Here is a 19243-nt window from a genome sequence, read left to right as displayed (position 1 = left end):
TTGCCATGAATGTATAAAGAGACGTCGGTAAATCAGAGGATGATTTTTTTTTTTTAAGTTCAATCAACTTCTCAGTACGAACACTTAAATAGACCTCATTTAAATCATTATGTCCTAAAAGTTTGATTAACTAAAAGCTGAATCCAGAGTTATTTTCCCCAGCATAATGAACGTGCATCAGACAGCCCTGCAAGTTCATATGACATATCCGGTTCTGCTAGCTGTATGGTGCTATAATAATGGATATATTGGCTGTAATTCATCTCTTTTAATACACCCGTGGGATGTATGCTGTAAGCCCGTACCGCGGTGGATGTATTAACGTCCCTGTTGGTGACATGAAAAAGATTGAGACTGCTCTCAAAATCTGTGTGCTGGATTTTTCTAACTTACATTTATGTCCATCGCTCACTTTACGCTCCTCCGGGAAGCAGCCGGGCAAAAAAGTTTAATAAATAAATAAGTAAGTAAATAGTTATAATAGTATGCATATTTATAATATTTGTATTGTTCAACCCAGGCCAGTTTGGTAGAGACATTAAATATAAATAGTAGAATAGAAATAATTTTGTTTGACTTTTGTACGGCACTTTGTAGATGAATATTTAACTGGTGTCATTATGGTAGTCGACTCCATTACAGTCCAAAATGGTGGAGGCGTAGGTCTGCTGCTGGGCGCTGGCGTTGCAATGGAACTTATAATTGACTTTCACTTCTTAGCAATATACAACCTTTGACGTTATCTTTTTATACTGCAGTGCTACGTGAGAACGGAAAGCTTTCCAGGCATAGCAACAGTAACTAAGGGGGGCGGGGCTTAGCTTTAACAACCTTGTGTTAAAGGAGGCCTAGTTTACATATCATTGCCTCATGTGTGGAGATATCTGTATCTGTACTGCTCCTCTGGCCTCCAAACTCCTCTAATGTTTTTAATTAGGCGGCTGTGTTCATTGGATTTAACCGATATATGAATAACACTAATTAGCTGCAAAGCCAAGAAATATGCCCCGAGGCACATAACAATCCAGCAAGGTGATGAAGTGTTTGTACAAATCGTGTCTGCATTTGCAACCCTAATTCCTACATCTGCATGCATTGGATGTAGTGCAAACAGTGTCGGGTCGAAAAGATATCCAGTATATGCTGACAGCGTGTAACTGCTGAGCTCTGTTCACTTGTTATTACTGGAATGACTGATGTGTGAGATCACTGATGGGTGACTTTAGTCTGCCATGCGAGGCACAAGCAATAGACTCGAAGTCACCTGTGAAAAGTGGACGTGGTAATTTACAGTGCAAGACTTAACTACATTACAAAGGCAGAAAGCAGGCTATAAAAAGGTAATGATAGTGTGCCAAGGTCATTTATAGGCAGTGCACTTAATCGGGCTGTGCTGCTGGTTACAAGCATTGAAACAGACGGGCAATCAACATGGGAAATACTGGCTTTGGGAAGAATATTTTTATCAAAGTCAATAATGCAAAACATGTAGCATTGCCTGGTGACACAGAATATAGATCACTAGCATGTCTAACTTATCTCAACACGCTGGGATAAGAATGACTCTCCCTCTGGTTGTTATTGACCAGAAAGTCGAATATATCCAACGTCATCTGTTTAAAAATGTAAAGCTGAAAATCCTAAAGTTTGCTCCCGCTATCACATTATTGGATTCTCCCATTAGATCTCATGAACATATTTGAGAGCTAGGGAGCAGTTGCCTTTAGCTCCTTCAGGGACCCAAGTCACGCGTTGACATTTTGCTGATGACATTTCACCCTGTTTGCCTGAGCACTCTGTCACACTGTGTCTGAGAGGCCTGGTGTTATCATTATCACCATGACTGTGAATCTTATCTGTGCTAAATGTCATTAGCCCGTTGACCCGTGATGCCGCTGATATTGTTGAAGGGGTCACCGTCCACAGCTAACCTCCCAGGCATCCAGAGCTTTACATTAGTCATCGCCCACTGTCACAGCTCACCTCCGAGAGGCATTAGCATGCAGGAGGACGTGTCGCCATCAAGGGAGAGAAGGGCAAATTGACCTAGCTGATTCCTCCTTAATTGGATAATGTCCCAAGCTGTGGCCCGAGAATGGCTCGTCTTTGTAAGAGTGGGGTTTTGAGAAGGCCTCGCTTATTAGACAGCGGACTTATGATTCCATACTTTAACTTAAATGATTATACCAAGGAGTCTTGTATATGTGTGATGGTGAAGGATTGGACCCAGGATTGGATACAAGACTGGTGAAATCTTGGAGGAATTTACCAGTTGGATATTTTATACACGGATCTTAACAGCCGCAGAGATGTGTAGTGCAAAGAACTACACGGCGACTGTGAGACCAGTAACCAGGCCAATGTGCCATCTGCTGTGCAAGAAGTAACACAGTGAGTGTTGTTTAGTTTGAACATGCATGAAGAGAACATACAGTAATTGAGGCTTAGACAGACAAGCTCAGCTCAGACCAGTGGGGGAAAATATCTAAGTACATTTTCTCAAGTTTTGAGGTCCTTGTACCTTAGTTTATACTTCTACTCCACTACACTTCAGAGGCAAATTAATTAATTTGCTGACTTTAGTTACCTTGCAGATTCAGATTAATAATACAACATATAATCAACAAATAAATGATGTATTATTATACGGTTCAAATAAGATACAATTGTATTTATCGGGGGAAAGTAATTAAAATCACCTTTACCGGCTGCAACGTTAAAGTGATTTATTAAGCGGCTGTGTTGAATACTTAATTCTGATTGGTCAATCACAGCGTTCTGCGGTCTGTAATTTCTTTATAATAGACCATTGCTATGTATAGCAACGGTCTGTATGTATAGCGGCTATGTATACCGTTTTTTTGTCAAAATAATGTAATTTCTTAAGTAACAAGCTGTGTAATAAGCGGGATAATGTAAAGCGAGCGGGTCATTGTTGTTCACAAGAGGAACAAGAGGATTTTTAATCCACTTAGAAGTTGAGTTTTCAATATCAATATATTGTAGATTCAGAAAAACAGTATCAATATTCAGGAAGTTATACACAGTTTCATGAAATGTTATTTTGTTATATCGCAGGATAGGATTTGGCAGCTCACCGTTAGCTTTGCTTTTTATCTTCTGAGAAAAACCTTTGAACATTTTGGAAACGTTACTGGATTTACTGGCTGACTGCACAGTGATGTTAGAAACCTGTTTGCTTGTTGTTCCAGTCCACCTCCATCCCAAAGCCCATTGCTTTCCAGCTGAGCTTCAGCACCCTGAAAGATTGATGACTGTTGGCCATGAGCCATTCCTGGTGTAATGAACTGTGCTTTATTATGATTTGTTATGAGACATAACACATCATCATTCTTACTTTCAATTCACACACACACATCAGAAAGTTTTAATTATTGATGGATTAGAAAAGAAGAAAATATACAGTATGCATGAGTAACTACAGTAGCTTTCCTTGAGCCAGAATTAAGAGTCCAAAGTGAAGAAATCTTTCTATTACATATGCTGAAGCTTGAATTAGCGTTTCTCAGCCCTTTGATGACCCAGAGTCCCTCTGCTTTAAGTTCTGGATCTCTAATCAAGGGCAGATGTACATCTGGGATGTCTGCTGATTGCAATTAACCAGAAAGAATAGACAATCGACCACTGCTGGCTCTTCTGAATGTAATAGTATAATGCTTAACATAAATTTACTGTAGAATTTAAAGGTACAGTGTGTAGGTTTTGGCAGCGTCTAGTGGTGTGTTTGCAGATTGCAACCAACTGAGTACCCCTACACTCACTCCTCCCTTTCCAAGACTGCAGTAACGTGAACTGCCGAGTGCAAAAGCGTGGAAACGCCGTTCACCTCGCTCTGAGGTCATCCTTACCATAATAACACTACTTTATAAGCAATGGAAGTCAGACGGCGGCTGGAGGTACCACGGTTTTGCACTGTGCGTCTCACGTTAACACAGTTTCACAAGCGTGTCGGAGAACTACGGTGGCCTTCAGGTCAATGAAAGCCCGCACCTCCAGACTCGCGAACAGTTTCTTTCCCTGGGCCATACGGACACCGAATAAACAATAAATCTGTGCAATATTAATACACTGAAGGTGAATACATTTATCTGTGCGATATATCCTTGATGCAATATACACCTCAAGTGCAACTTTGTTTACATTTTATTTATTACATCTACCCTACCTATTTTACAAGTGCAATTACCTCTGTTTACATTACATCTATCTTTATATCTTATACTTCTAGTGTAACACTTCTGTTTATATTTATTTATTACATCTAGTAAACCTGTTTTATTTGCTTTATAACTGTTTTTGTTTTTACCTGTTATATGTTTTATCTGCCTCGTTTAGTCTTGTCAAATATTTGTTTTAAAGCACTGACCAGAAGTGGCAACTGTGAATCTCGTTGTATTTAATACAATGACAATAAAGCTTTCTATTCTATTCTATAAATTCAGGTAACGTAAAAACACAAAAGGCTCTCGCTAGTGTGAGTGTTTGGTTTGTCCGTTCTGGGCTACTGTAGAACATGGCGGACTCTATGAAGAGGACCCACTATGTAGTACGGCTGTGCAATTAATCAAATTTCAATTACAATTTTTGCTTCCAACCATTATGAAAACAAGATAATCATCATAAAACGTTTATTGTGTCGCATTCCGTTTCACGGAAAATTACGCTCTCATTTCGTCTTGTGTTATAAATCCATCCCCTTTCCTTTACGGTGGTGCGCTTTCACTGTCTCAAACCACGAACCCCGTCTTGTGAACCATGCTTTGTGGCTGGGACTTTTTTGCCGTGTCATCACCGTTCATATCTATACAACCAGTGTGTTTATGATTACATTGTTTACAGGAGCACAAAGTTCTTCAATGATCTAGCCTCTTATTTTGCTCTCAACGTGCACCAGATTGATATATTTAACTTTAAAATGTACATAATTTGCTTTGTAAATTCATGTTTCCGAAGTCAATGAGTTAAATATTCATGATCTCAATAATGACAAAAATAATTGTGATTATGATTTTTCCCATAATCGAGCAGCCCTAGATATGAAGGGCTCATTCTAAGCAAACGAAAACACAACGATTCTTAGTTTCAGGTGATTATACACTAATGAAAATGTAGTTGTGAATATTATATTCCATTTCTGCTCATGGATCCCCCAAAATTGTCATACACTGTTCCTTTTAATGTTGCATGTGTTGTATATAGTTTGAGTATTATTCTGTTCCTGGTGGGAAATAGCAGTATTTCTCTGAGTTTCATGGACCAGCAGCGTCCACTATAATGAGAAGTGAAACAATCTGAGATTTTATGAAATATTTGTATTAATTTCCCCAGCTGATTCATGAGGTCTGTTTTTGCCCGAGGAACAGTTTAGACAAATTGAACAAATTCAAAGAGGTTTTGTGTCTTTGGGGCTGAGGTAAGAACATACTGAGACTTAAAGGTACCCTGTGGGATTTTTGACCATTAGAAGCTCCATGGAGCAACGCTTTTATAGGCAGCTCTCCATTTAGTTTGTATTGTTGCAAGAAAATGCATTCGACACATTTGTTAGTCCTCGACATGAACAATCTGAATAGTGCTATTTCAATAACGTATTGACTCATTCATAATGGGCAGGCACTATTTACATTTTTAAGTGTTGCTCTGTGTTGCGTTGTTATTCTCTCATATGCCAGAAAAGAAAACATTGTTAAAGTTAAGACTGACACTCCACATATGGGTGAATATAATTACTGCTTTCCTATCCTCTGAAGGGATTGCTGAAAAGACAGCAGATGAATCATTCCTATTCTTTATTTTTACATTTTATATTGAAATTCATTGTTGTAGAGGCACCGATTGATATGAGGTTTGTTAACAGCGACCAGGTGCCAGGTGTTTGCAAAAGAGGAGAAAATAAGGCTGCTGAAAAATATTCAGAAATTACAGTTTGAATTAAAATAAGTCAGTGCTGAAGCAGGATGCTGCTGTGCAAAGTGTGTGATCATGAGACTGTACAGAATCTTTGCGTGTTTGGGGGAAAAAAAGTGCTGCTTTAATCATATTTTATGCAGTTGATCAAAGATACGGATATAAACTTAAACAATACGGCATCTTTGTACATGATCAGATGAACTACTTCTCCAACAGAACTTTTTTCCCGTTTCTTTGGTTTGGAATATCAAACAGTTTTTCGACTTTATAAATCGACTCCCAGCGCCTCTAAAGAAGCCAGACACAGCATGATTTCACAGCAACTGCTCCCCTTTCCCTTTAAACTCGAAAGGTACCGCCGGTTAAAAGTGAAATAGTGAGAACACAGCCAAAGGTGATTTATACAAGGCATCTCTAGCAGAAACACAGTGCTGATGAAAGTTTTATTTTTTTTCCCAGCTCTAGCCGGCTGATAGTACAATATAGAGTTGTGATAAAATTTTACTCACTCACTTTCTGACATTTCACAGCCGCCTCCAAAGAGTGGCTTTTTTTTTTTTTTTTTTAAAGAAACGGTGATCAGTCTTAGCTTGAGATATTTCTTGTTGAACCACAAGGGGAACCTCTTATACATTGCTGTAATTTACTGTGTGTTGGAGAACATTTGCAGAAATATTGCTACCACTCACGACTTGTGGGGAGAACTGTGATTATTTTTCACATAAGTAGCACTTACTCTTTCATCCTGCAGGGCATGACTCATCATCAAATATATAGCTCAGGTAATAACGGAGGTAAACTTTGATGCCAAACATTAAACTGGATGGACTTCCTCCGTGTCCTCCCCTCATGTTTTGAAAAGCATTGCAGGCTAAGTCCTCAATATTGCAATATCCCGTTATGACTGGTAAGCCCCATGGAGGTCTGCAGCGCTGGCTCAAGCTGCTGCCTCTTTGGTCCAGTGATCAAAGCAGTGAAGCAGTGAGCACTTTTGGCCTCCTACCAATGAAATACTGCCCACTGGAGGAGGACGTGACGACGTCTTGTGGGTGGAAGTTTGCTCACAAGCACTTTACTCACCTCATCTCGTACAGGATCTTCAAAAACTCTTCAGATGTTGATGTACAGTTCGTGTGTGTGTGTGTGTGTGTGTGTGTGTGTGTGTGTGTGTGTGTGTGTGTGTGTGTGTGTGTGTGTGTGTGTGTGTGTGTGTGTTTTGTAGATGAGCTAAAAGAGAAGCTGCAGAATTTTGTGTCTGAGACCAACAGCCAGCATCCAGGATTCATCAAGTTGGTGCGTCATGCCAAGCAGGAGGGTCTGATCCGGTCCAGAGTGAGCGGGTGGAGGGCGGCCACTGCCCCAGTTGTTGCCCTGTTTGATGCCCACGTCGAGTTCAACGTTGGCTGGTGAGTCACTCGCAACAAGTGCAGCATGAAGTTAGCACAGCTCAGCACAAGAGTCCTGAGTCATATCACTCTGTGTGGGTTTACAGAAAATAATTTCATTTAAAAACAAAGAGTAGCTGTAGCCTGGCTCTTTTTCTGGTATCCTGTGTCTATGAAGCATTTATATGATGTATAGATATAAATATATATACACACACACAGAGTACATTCTGCACAAGATCACAACAATCCCTCGTCTGCCGGGGTTCTCTCTCTCCACTTTTTTGACAATAGCTGCTAAATGACGCTGCAGTAGCGCTTTCACCATTTTGGACTGAAAACGCCAATGAATCCATTGCCATAGATGTACTGTATTAAGAGACACCTGTAAATCAGAGGATTTTTTTTAGTTTAATCAACTTCCCAGTACAAACACCTAAATAGCCCTCAGTTAAATTGTTATGTCCTAAAAGTTGTAAAATTTACTAATAACCAAATCAAACCAAAAGTTATTCTCCCCGGCATAATGAACATCAGACCGCCCTGCACGTTCATATGACATATTCGGTCCTACCAGCTTCCTGCTACCTGTATGGTGCTATAATAATGGATATATTGGCTTTAATTATCACTTTTATTCTATTATAATACACCCATGGGCTGTATGCTGTAAGTCTGTACCGTGGTGGATGTATTAACGTCTCTGCTCCCAAACAACCGGCTATCGGCCAGTAGCTAGTAGTGCTAGTAGCATGACATAAACAGAATTTAATGGAGTTGTAGGTTATTTACTAACACGCAGGGCAAAAGCACAGGACACAACCTCTTATACAGACGTAGGCAAAGTTGTTGGTAACGTTCCGTTAAAGAGAGAAAAACCCACATTGGTCACTGAAATAACTTGAAACTGACAAAAGTAATAATAAATAAAAATTCACTGAAAATTAACTAATGAAAATCAGATATTGTTTTTGAATTATGGTTCAGCAGAATCATTTAAAAAAACAAACTAATGAAACTGGCCTAGACAAAAATGATGGTAACATTAACTTAATATTTTGTTGCACAACCTTTTGAGGCAATCACTGCAATCAAGTGATTTCTGTAACTCTCAATGAGACTTCTGCACCTGTCGACAGGTATGTTGGCCCACTCCTCGTGAGCAAACTGCTCCAGCTGTCTCAGGTTTGAAGGGTGCCTTCTCCAGATTGCATGTTTCAGCTCCTTCCACAGATGTTCAATAGGATTTAGATCCGGGCTCATAGAAGGCCACTTCAGAATAGTCCAATGTTTTGTTCTTAGCCATTCTTGGGTGTTTTTAGCTGTGTTTTGGGTCATTATCCTGTTTGAGGACCCATGACCTGCAACTGAGACCAAGCTTTCTGACACTGGGCAGCACATTTCGCTCCAGAATGCCTTGATAGTCTTGAGATTTCATTGCACCCTGCACAGATTCAAGACACCCTGTGCCAGATGCAACAAAGCAGCCCCATAACATAACCGAGCCTCCTCCATGTTTCACATTAGGTACAGTGTTCTTTTCTTTGGATGCTTCATTTTTGCGTCTGTGAACATAGAGCTGATGTGACTTGCCAAAAAGCTCCAGTTTTGTCTCATCTGTCCAAAGGACATTCTCCCAGAAGCCTTGTGGTTTGTCAATATGCATTTTGGAAAATTCCAGTCTCGCTTTTTTATGATTTGGTGTCCTCCTGGGTCGTCTTCCATTAAGTCCACTTTGGCTCAAACAGTGACGGATGGTGCGATCTGACACTGATGTACCTTGACCTTGGAGTTCACCTCTAATCTCTTTGGAAGTTGTTCTGGGCTCTTTGGTTACCATTCGTATTATCCGTCTCTTCAATATGTCATCAATTTTCCCCTTGCGGCCACGTCCAGGGAGGTAGGCTACAGTCCCATGGACCTTAAACTTCTGAATAATATGTGCAGCTGTAGTCACAGGAACATCAAGCTGCTTGGAGATGGTCTTATAGCCTTTACCTTTAACATGAAGGTCTATAATGTTCTTTCTGATCTCCTGAGACAACTCTCTCCTTAGCTTTCTGTGGTCCATGTTCAGTGTGGTACACACCATAATGCCAAACAGCACAGTGACTACTTTTCACCCTTTAAATAGGCAGACTGACTGATTACAAGTTTGAAGACACCTGTGATGCTAATTACAGGACACACCTTAATTTAATATGTCCCTATGGTCACATTATTTTACATCTTTTCTAGGGCTACCATCATTTTTGTCCAGGTCAGTTTCATTAGTTTGTTTTTTAAAAACGATTCTGTTGAACCACAATTCAAAAACAATATCTGATTTTCATTAGATCATTTTCAGTAAATTTTTATTTATTATTACTTTTGCCAGTTTCAAGTTATTTCAGTGACCATTGTGGGTTTTTCTCTCTTTAACGGAACGTTACCAACAACTTTGCCTACGTCTGTACATTCATGGTTTGTGGTCTATTAGACATCGATTTAGGAGGTCCTTGACATGAAAAACTTTGAGATTGCGCTCAAAATGTATGTGCTGGATTTTTCTAACTTCCATTTATGTCCATCGCTCACTTTATGCTCCTCTGGGAAGCAGCCGGGCAAAAAAGTTTAATAAATAAATAAATAAGTAAGTAAATAGTTATAATACTATGCATATTTATAATATTGTTATTGTTCAACACAGGACATCTCAGTAGAGACATTAAATATGACAATAGAGTGAAATAATATTGTTTTACTTTACTTTGCTTTTGTGCTTTGTAGGCGAACGTTTTTACTGGCGTCAGGGAGCTTATAGTCTCCTGGCTGGAGCTTCAAGTTTATCGTACAGTCAGACATGAGAGTGATATCAATTTTCTCATCTATTGCTCAACAAGAAAGCAAATCAGCGAATTTCCCAAAATGTAGAACTATTGCTTTAGATTTTTATATTATATTCTTTTAAATTATTCCCTATAGTGGCAAAAACATCACACGCAGTGTTGTCTACATGTTTGTCATGTATTTAGAGGGGGAGTATAAATCACTTTGGTCCCTTTTGCCACATGCACATTAAATTACCTTTTTACGTAGTCTTTGCATATTTTATCGCTTCATATTTTGATAAAAAAAAAAAAAATCCATCAACTTATCAGATGGGAAATAATGGTTTGTCAGACTAATAAATTGGATTGAATTAATCTTGAGATGGTGAAATTGGTTTTTAAAACGTGCCTTTACATGACAGACATGATCTCAAAGGTAATGGAGAAAGCCTGTCAAAACAAATACTCAGTGAAATTACTTTCTCTTTCCATATTTGAAGGGCTGAACCCATCCTGCAGAGAATTAAAGAAGACAGAACCCGAATAATCTCCCCATCATTTGATAACATCAAGTACGACACGTTTGAGATTGAAGAGTATCCGCTGTCTGCCCAAGGCTTTGATTGGGAGCTGTGGTGTCGCTACCTCAACCCACCCAAGTCCTGGTGGCACAGGGGCAACAAGAGTGCACCGATCCAGTAAGTGAACACCACATATCTTGAAAGTCTGAATCAAATGACACATGACAATATGATTTTTTTGGCTGGACCTCAGCAAAGCAGCTATGTCGCACGCAGCTGGATTCTCGTGATGTCACGAGATCGCGTGAGAATCGCAGGGTCACATATCACCCGAAAATCCATCTTGTCAGGCTTCAAGTAATAAAAAGTACCTAAAAATTTACTTGTCCTTCAGTAAATGTACTGAATGTTACTTTCTACCACTGGATCCAAGTAAAGTTCCCGTATCTTGCTTCTCAAAGTGAAGGGGGTTAGCCCCGAAGAGAGCATCAAAGTCGGCCCTGGAGGCAAAACAAAGTCTCCCTTGTGCTCCCCGACCACAGTCTGGAAGCTGAAGCAGGAAAGTTATCTCGGTATATTTTCTGTTTTCTGTTCAACGTTTGAGGCTGTGGGCAAGTTCATAAATGTCATGGGATACAACCTGGTTTGTTTAACAAAGTAATGCAAACCAGTAGCTGTTGTGTCAACTGTACGTTGGCAAGTGACTAAAATAAGACATTAACACTTAAGATGAGTAATCCAAAACAACAATTTGTTGAAAATCGCATGATTAATAGTTGAACTTATTAAATTAAAGGTGCAGTCAACGATTCTAATCCAATACACTTTTTTTTTTTTAATTCGGCGAATATCTCCTCACGGTCCGCTAGCTGTCCGTTCTGTGTGCACGCTTAAAACGAATCTAATGTATGACATCATAAAGTTTGAATTATGTAAGCATAAATGATAACTAACAGTTAATTTGTCCATTTGTACATGGTGCTTTGTACTTGATGTCACTGAGCTTGGTACTAATGAGACAACTGAACGCATCTTGTTTGAAGCATTGAGTATTTGATGTAAAGTTTATCAACCTTTTTAATCTGTAGTTTGGGATTTATCCTAAAATTATTATTTCTGTCAATGTGTACTTTATTTATTATTATTTATTTTATTTTAGTATATATATATTTTTTTAATCTATTTTCTTTTCTTTTTTTCTTCCTTTTTTTAATTTAAATTTTTGTTTTTTGTTCTTTATCCTTCTTGCATCAGCAATGGTTGGGTGGGAGGGGGCTTTTGGGGAAAAATACCAAAATATGGAAGGACAATCATTTACATTTGTGCTTTACCAACCATGTTATGTGATATGCCACTTCAGTACACTTGAAGAACAGATATTACTGGGACCACGACATAAAATTGCAGATGAATATTTAATATTCAGGAATTCACATTACAGACACGACCACGGACTATCCCTGTAATAACAGGGACATACATTGCCCACATACGGTCCAGCCATATACTTGGTCTCAATCTAGTCTAAAGTAACAAATGTCCTCCCTCCTAAAAGGGTAATTCATGCAGCATCCATGAACAGATTACATGTTGTGCAAGGTCACAGTTCTCTTCTTGTCCCTGCTGTTACTATAGCAACTGTGCCAAGCTAACATTACCTGCAAAAGACAAACAAAACTGATCTTCATCATCTTTAATCCCCTCAGGAGCCCGGCCCTGATTGGCTGCTTCGTGGTGGATCGGCTGTACTTCGAGGAGATCGGTTTGCTGGATGAGGGGATGGAGGTGTACGGGGGAGAAAATGTGGAGCTGGGCATCAGGGTGAGTAATAACGTCACCCCCCGAGGCCACGGGCCATTGTTCACCCAGGTAATGTGTGGGAAAGTATCTATGATAATGACACTTAATGGCTGTTGGGTGCAAGGTCACTGAGAGCCTCATTGTCTTCTTTTTACTAAACGCATTGAAAGAGCATCATTTAGCTGCAAGCGATGTGTTAAAAAAATGGTGTACAGGTAGAGTGACAGTTAGTAAATAGAGGAGGAGTATAGAAGAGGACAGTGTGAAAGGTCAGTGTTAAAGACAGTGCTTTTGATGATGATACTAATTTAGTTGAATGCAATTTATCCTCAGAGCTCCATTAAGAATATAGTACTGATGTTTTTTTATATTCCACGAAAAGGCCAAACCCAACAATGCGTTTTATCTCTCTTTACTCTTCGACTTCCCTACTCTGTCAGGGACACTCTCACCAAACTGAAGACAAAAGCAAATATATTATTGACAAAACAATCTAACCTCAAGGTCTATTTAACAGCAGTAAATAGTGCATGTGTTTGGGACTATTTTCAGCCGCGGATTAATACACATTTGGTGCTCTCATGAGTATTTAAAGCAGCAGGACAGCGTATGTGGGATTGAGTCAATGTACTGTATACTACAGTACCCAGGGCCAGGAATTTAGAAATAATGAGACCATAGCCTTTTCTTAATATTATTATCTAGATTTTTCATACTTTATAAATGGGCAGCATGGTGATGCACTTCTCCAGATTAGGTTAACTGTTGACTCTAAATTGCCCGTAGGTGTGAATGTGAGTGAACAGTTGTCTGTCTCAGCCCTGTGATTGACTGCCGACCTTTCCAGGGTGTACCCCGCCTTTCGCCGGTTCCAGCCTCCTCGCGACCCTGTAAAGGAGAAACGGTTATGGATAATAGATGGATTTTATTAATTTGGTTACCAGTTAAATTAGATTTTCTGTAAATGTTATTTCCCAACATGAAGCTCGTCAAAGCCCTCTCCACACTGCCAGGAATGAAGTCTTTAATATTTGTATTTTAAAAAATGTCTTTATTGACCTAGAAAATAGTCAATTTCTAAAAATACTGAGTTTAGAGATACTTAAATCAGCCTATGAAATACTATGACATTTTTAATTGCAGAATGTAAGCTCAATCCGGGTTACTAAAACCCTAAATAGTCAACATCTTTAACATCGTTGTTCATTGATGTGATTATTTTGTGTGTGTTTTTGGGCAAGAATGGAGGTCACAATGGCAAAGATTATCAGGGTTACACCGGCAACCAGCAGAAGATTAACCCAAAAGCACGACTCACAGACGAAAACAATTGTCTTTACTATTCAGCGTAATAAACAGGTAACTGTCCAGGAAAGACAGACAACGGTATCAAAAACACAAGGCAGAGACTTAGTCAACAAGTACAGAAGCAAGGTCATTAACACAAGGAACAACTATTGTACATATTGTATAACTTTTATTATTCTAGGATGCCTAACAACATCTGGCAAAGAGACTGCCGATGAAAACTAGCCTCTAGGCTAACTCGGGTACATTTACATTTGTTTGAAAGTTGATTAATGTACATTGTCATTGCACATTAAATTAAATTAAAATATACTGGGAAGATAATCACTGGGACTCTCACTAAAACAGTAAAGACCAACTGGCACAGACAAAGGGGAGCACACAGATGCTATTTCAGGCGTTGGCTACACAGATAATACTTGTTACTAGGATAATTTCATTCTTAGTTTTGGTCTCTTCATGGGATTTATTGACAATAAGAAAAAATACAGAATATCACCAAACAGAGTAACTAATGTAATAACAATACGTACCTGCTTTGAGATGAACAGTGAACACAGTACAGGAAATGATCCTTTTGCAAATGTACCCGGAACACGCTGTGACGGGCTCTCTAGTGTGGTGTTAGAATAAATAATCACTACTAATTAAAGTTGAAGTCTGAATGATCACCTTCGTTCCGCGGTGATCCCACTGAAGCTCATGTGAGAGTTATAGGACTCAAAGTCATTGTTACTGTTAACAGGGACGTGTGAAGAGAGCACTGACATTGTTCAGAGCAGACAGAAGCACTGTGTCAGTACTTGCGTTGCATTCCTCTCACACTGCTAGACTTCATTTGCACGCCATCACCAGTTCTGACTTGGATAAAAATCCGTCTGTGTGATGTTCAGTTCAGCAGCAACACAAGCAGATGGGCCAGAGGAAGAACGGCCCTCGTAGGGATACCTAATGATAGCATACATTAATGCAGCTATCAGCCCGCTCAATAACAGCAAGAAGCGAGGGACAACTCCTCCTCAGCGCAACCCTGATGAGATTGCACTGTGAGAAGGAAATGGAGACAATCTTACGACAGGGCGAATGTGGAATTATCCGTCCTCGCTAATGACTGAGATGCAATCATCAGTAAAGAAGGGAGATTAGTCCCGTAAGTCATTTTCCTCCACAAATTACATGCTTTTAGAGTTCCTGGGCCTGATAATAACGATTGCTTTATAGCTGGACACATTGATGATTTTGTCACATCTATTATAAACCCTATGTATAAACAGTTCGATTAATCATTTTTGCTCTGTATGTTAGTTTTGAGTTCAGTGTTGCTCTCCGTGTTGTTTACTTGTGTGTTGGACTGAAGGAACTCGTCCTTGCCTGGAGGTTAATGTGGTTTAGAGTTCAGTAATGCTTCTGAAACAGAGGGTGACACAGTGAGCTGAGGGCTACAAGGCTGGTGCACCCTGGCTTGGCCCCAGATTAGCAGTCCCATAGAGCCCCAGCAGGGTCCGTCTGTCTGTCCGTCTGTCTGTCTGTCTGTCTGTCTGTCTGTCTGTCTGTCTGTCTGTCTGTCTGTCTGTCTGCAGCGTATTGGTCATGCCTCCAGACCACCTGCCAGCACACAGACTGGCTGCTGCTGACGGATCCTCTGAGACACACTCAAACCAGGCCAACAGCTCCAGGCGTTGGCTGAGGCTTGAAAGGGATGTCCTGGGTAGTATGAGGGTGAAATGAACCGCTGCTCTCTGTTCACATTTGGTCACAAAGTGGAAGCTGAATATTTCTGTCATTATGTGCAAGAATTGTCATTCTGATCCGGCATAATGACAGAAATGTTTCATCTATATTGTGTCTCCTTATGTCCGAGTCCAAGAGAGTAATAACCTAGTTTTTTATGTCCGAACCGACCCGAGCCTGACACAGTTAATGTAAGCTTAAGCACTGAGTTTGTCACGTAAATAATAAACCCCAGCAGTAAATAACAAGTAGCCCAACACAGACAGTAGTTCCATAATTTCTTTTTAATTGAAATTGAATTTCCCCTCAGGGGATCAATAAAGTATATATGCCTACTTCTTTTTTCTTTATTTTTACACTATAATTTCACTAAAAAGAAATTGAAGCACCGTGTAAAGTAGGCCGAACCCGAACTTCATTTGTGAATGTTTGTCCAAACCCGGCCCGGATATCCACACTCAGATATTCCTGTAAAATCCTGTGTGAATTAAGCAGACATTTATTTTGAAAGGTACATTTCAACACAGTGTTTCAGTGTTATCTTTGCTATGCTTCATGAAGAGCTGTCACTATACTTTTATGGGAGTAAATCAGAGCTGCAACGATTAAAGCTGCAGTGGGTAGAATGTTATTTCTATAAACGGTCACTATATATCCTGACAGTGGTGCATGAGACAGGTAATCTGAAAAAAATCATGTGCCTCTGTGTCCTCCGGTGCTCCTAATGGCATCTGCAAGGAGGCCGGAGGAAAACAACCAATCAGAGTCAAGCTAGAGCCTGCCGTCTCTGAGCAGCTGTCAATCACTCGCAAACTCCGATCAAACGGTCAAACTAGGCAGCGCTGATACAGTTACAGCTAAACACTTCGCTACAAGATGGTTCTGAAAACATTTTAGGTGAGAAATAGGCATTACAGTAACAGAATATTGATTCATATTTGATCAGCGCTGCCTAGTTTGACCGTTTAATCGCAGTTCAGGAGTGATTTACAGCTGTCTCCGTTGAATGAACAGCCAATAGAAACGCTCTCTCTCTGAAATGACCTGTGATTGGCCAAAGTCTCCCGTCACTGGCTAGATTTTTTAAAGTCTGAAAACAGAGCCATGAGGAGGTGCAGAAGTCTAGTTTTCTCTCAGAACACTTGAATTACAATATGCTGAAAGGTTATTATAACATTTTTGCCCAGTGATGCCAAAACTTTCTGCCTAATACAGGTTTATTGGATTTGTTGTCAACTATTAATTAATCACCAAAATCGATTAATCAGTTTGAGTAATTTTTAAGAAGAAAAAAAGTTTAAAATCTCTGATTCCAGCTTCTTAAATGTGAATATTTTCCGGTTTCTTTACTCCTCTACGACAGTAAACTGAATGTCTTTGAATTGTGGATAAAACAAGACATTTGAGGACGTCATCTTGGGCTTTGGGAAACACTGATCGACATCTTTCACCATTTTCTGACATTTTATAGACCAAACACCTAATTGATTAATTTAGAGATTAATTGACAGATTAATTGACAATTAAAGTAACCGTTAGTTGCAGCCCGGGAGTAAATGTGTATGAGTGTAGAATTTGTACACTTTCCTAGAGATGAATCTGGATTGAGGGCTCCAGCCTGTGGAGGTTTGACAAAACAGTTAATTCTTTTCACCACCAAACCTGTCATAACCAATTTATTTGAGACTGAACAACTTTCACATTTGCATCTGTCGGAAAGGGGGCAATTGTAAACTATAATACCTGGGGTTTCACTGACAGTGAATTTGTATGATTCTACCTCCGCATTAATGGCAGCGGCGTGAGGGAGCACAACATATAAATCAGCTAGCGGATTCGTCTACAGAGGAGAGCGTATGTGTTGCATTTTCACCAGCTTTACTTCCTGTTTTAGTCCTGAACATTTATCCAACAGAGACCTTGTGAATGCAGAGAATTTATGATGATGCCATCTGTGGCAGTAAATTGGGAAGCGTGGTCCTTGTCCACTATAAAACACAGTGCAGAATTACAGTACCGGCTGTCTGTTTGAGCTTCAAGTCACAATGTGGTGATTTGTTGTTGTGGTTTTTAGATGGATGTGGAGCAAATCTAAGATATAGTTTTTTGTGCAGCGGTCAATCAAGTCAGACTGTACGGTGGAGCAGACAGCAAATTGAACAGGACCCTGAAACTGAATTATAATACAAATGATTTCCCCAAACACCTGTGAATGCTGGGTGCTGTGCCAGTGAAGCACAGCGTGGAACAATGCATCACAAAAACACCAAAGCAGACATCATCACTCTCAGCCAGTGCCAGGAAGGTTGTGTTGAGAAATGAGGATCATTCAGGGCCATGAAAAACAATTATGAGATGGGCTTTGTGCTCAGTATTTATGGAAGTGGCAATAAAACACCATTACTGTCATAATAATGATTTACACACATAAATTCCACCCTAATATTCAGCATGCAATTTGTATTCTGTATAAACAACGTGTATCATTGTCTGTATGAGCAATTTAAATAGCAAAGCACAGATAGTACATAGAAAAAAATGAAAGACCAGGTCCTCACAGTGACACATTATTATGCTATAATATTTACAGTATTGTCATTAATCAGACTTTGGCAGCTTGCACAATGCGATCAACTGCCAATTAAAAAACAATCCATGCACACATTAAAAGTTGATCTATTGCTCTGAACAAATAAATCTGCTGCACTTTTGTAATTTGATAGAAAGTGTTATATATATGTGTATAAGGTATAAATAAATTCACACTCATATCACAGCAGTGGTACAACATGATGTTTAACATTTAAATATCTAAATATGCTTTTTAAAACAGGCTCACTTAACTTTAGCCTCTTAACTTGTTTGTCTTAATTGCAGTATATTGTTTATAATAACCTTATTTAAAGCACATTTCAAGTGAATAAAACTAAAACAGCAGACATGACCACTTTCACTCATTATTAACAGTAACCATGAATAAATGACTGATGTCTCTTGTTGATCTGAAATGTACATGAACACTGTCAGAAAAAAACCATAAAGCTGCATTAAAATGTCATGATTTGGCTTTTCCCATCATTTGAACGGTACAAAAGCTTCAGCGTTCGGTGTAATCATACAGGACAAGCACCACAAGTTGTGCCATAATGACTCTGAATGTGTAATTGTAGAAGAGCACTGAGACCAGTGTGTTGTTGAAAATCTATTGAACCCTGCTGCGTAATCTCAGACCAACAGCACAATCAATGAGGAAGTCTTTTGTCCGACAGAGGTAATGTGAATGGTAATGTAGCCCTCTAGTATAATCATAAGAAATAACACAGCTTCGTGCAATATAAAACCAGCATAGTTAAATATGGTAATGCTGTTGGACCATAATTAAATCCTAAAAACAACAGTAGTTCACACAGTAAGCAGAAGGACGAGTGTAATATTACTACAGTGTTTCCTATAATGTACTGAAAAGAAATATACATTAACAGTAAACAGCTACGAGCTGCCAGACTTCTAACAAACAACAGTCCACTTATTTAACACTGATGAGCTTCTTTACTCTGCCTCATTTGTTCTACAATTGATTTTAAGATTATTTTAATTACCTACAAGGCTTTAAATGGCAGAGCTCCAGACTACATTGCTGAACTTAACTAAACTAAACTTTTAAAACAAATTATGTTTGTACCTATTATTTCTTTGTTTGTACTGCTTTTAAAGCACATTATTACACGGCTTTGTTGAATACTTGATTCTGATTGGT

General features: G+C 39.3%; 1 protein-coding gene across 1 annotated transcript in view; it reads left to right on the top strand.

Moving 5' to 3' along the window:
* Window positions 1-19243, top strand: part of galnt18b (UDP-N-acetyl-alpha-D-galactosamine:polypeptide N-acetylgalactosaminyltransferase 18b) — a 96091-nt gene that overhangs the window by 42178 nt on the left and 34670 nt on the right. Inside the window, exons 4-6 of the mRNA XM_074617117.1 lie at window positions 7154-7337; window positions 10627-10824; window positions 12354-12468. Coding sequence (XP_074473218.1) covers window positions 7154-7337; window positions 10627-10824; window positions 12354-12468 — 497 coding nt within the window. The remainder of the gene's footprint in view (window positions 1-7153; window positions 7338-10626; window positions 10825-12353; window positions 12469-19243) is intronic.

The sequence above is a fragment of the Sebastes fasciatus genome, chromosome 2 (assembly GCF_043250625.1).
Source record: "Sebastes fasciatus isolate fSebFas1 chromosome 2, fSebFas1.pri, whole genome shotgun sequence".
Lineage (NCBI taxonomy): Eukaryota > Metazoa > Chordata > Actinopteri > Perciformes > Sebastidae > Sebastes > Sebastes fasciatus.
The sequence above is the reverse complement of the archived record's forward strand: the minus strand, read 5'-3'. Positions and strand labels throughout refer to the sequence as shown.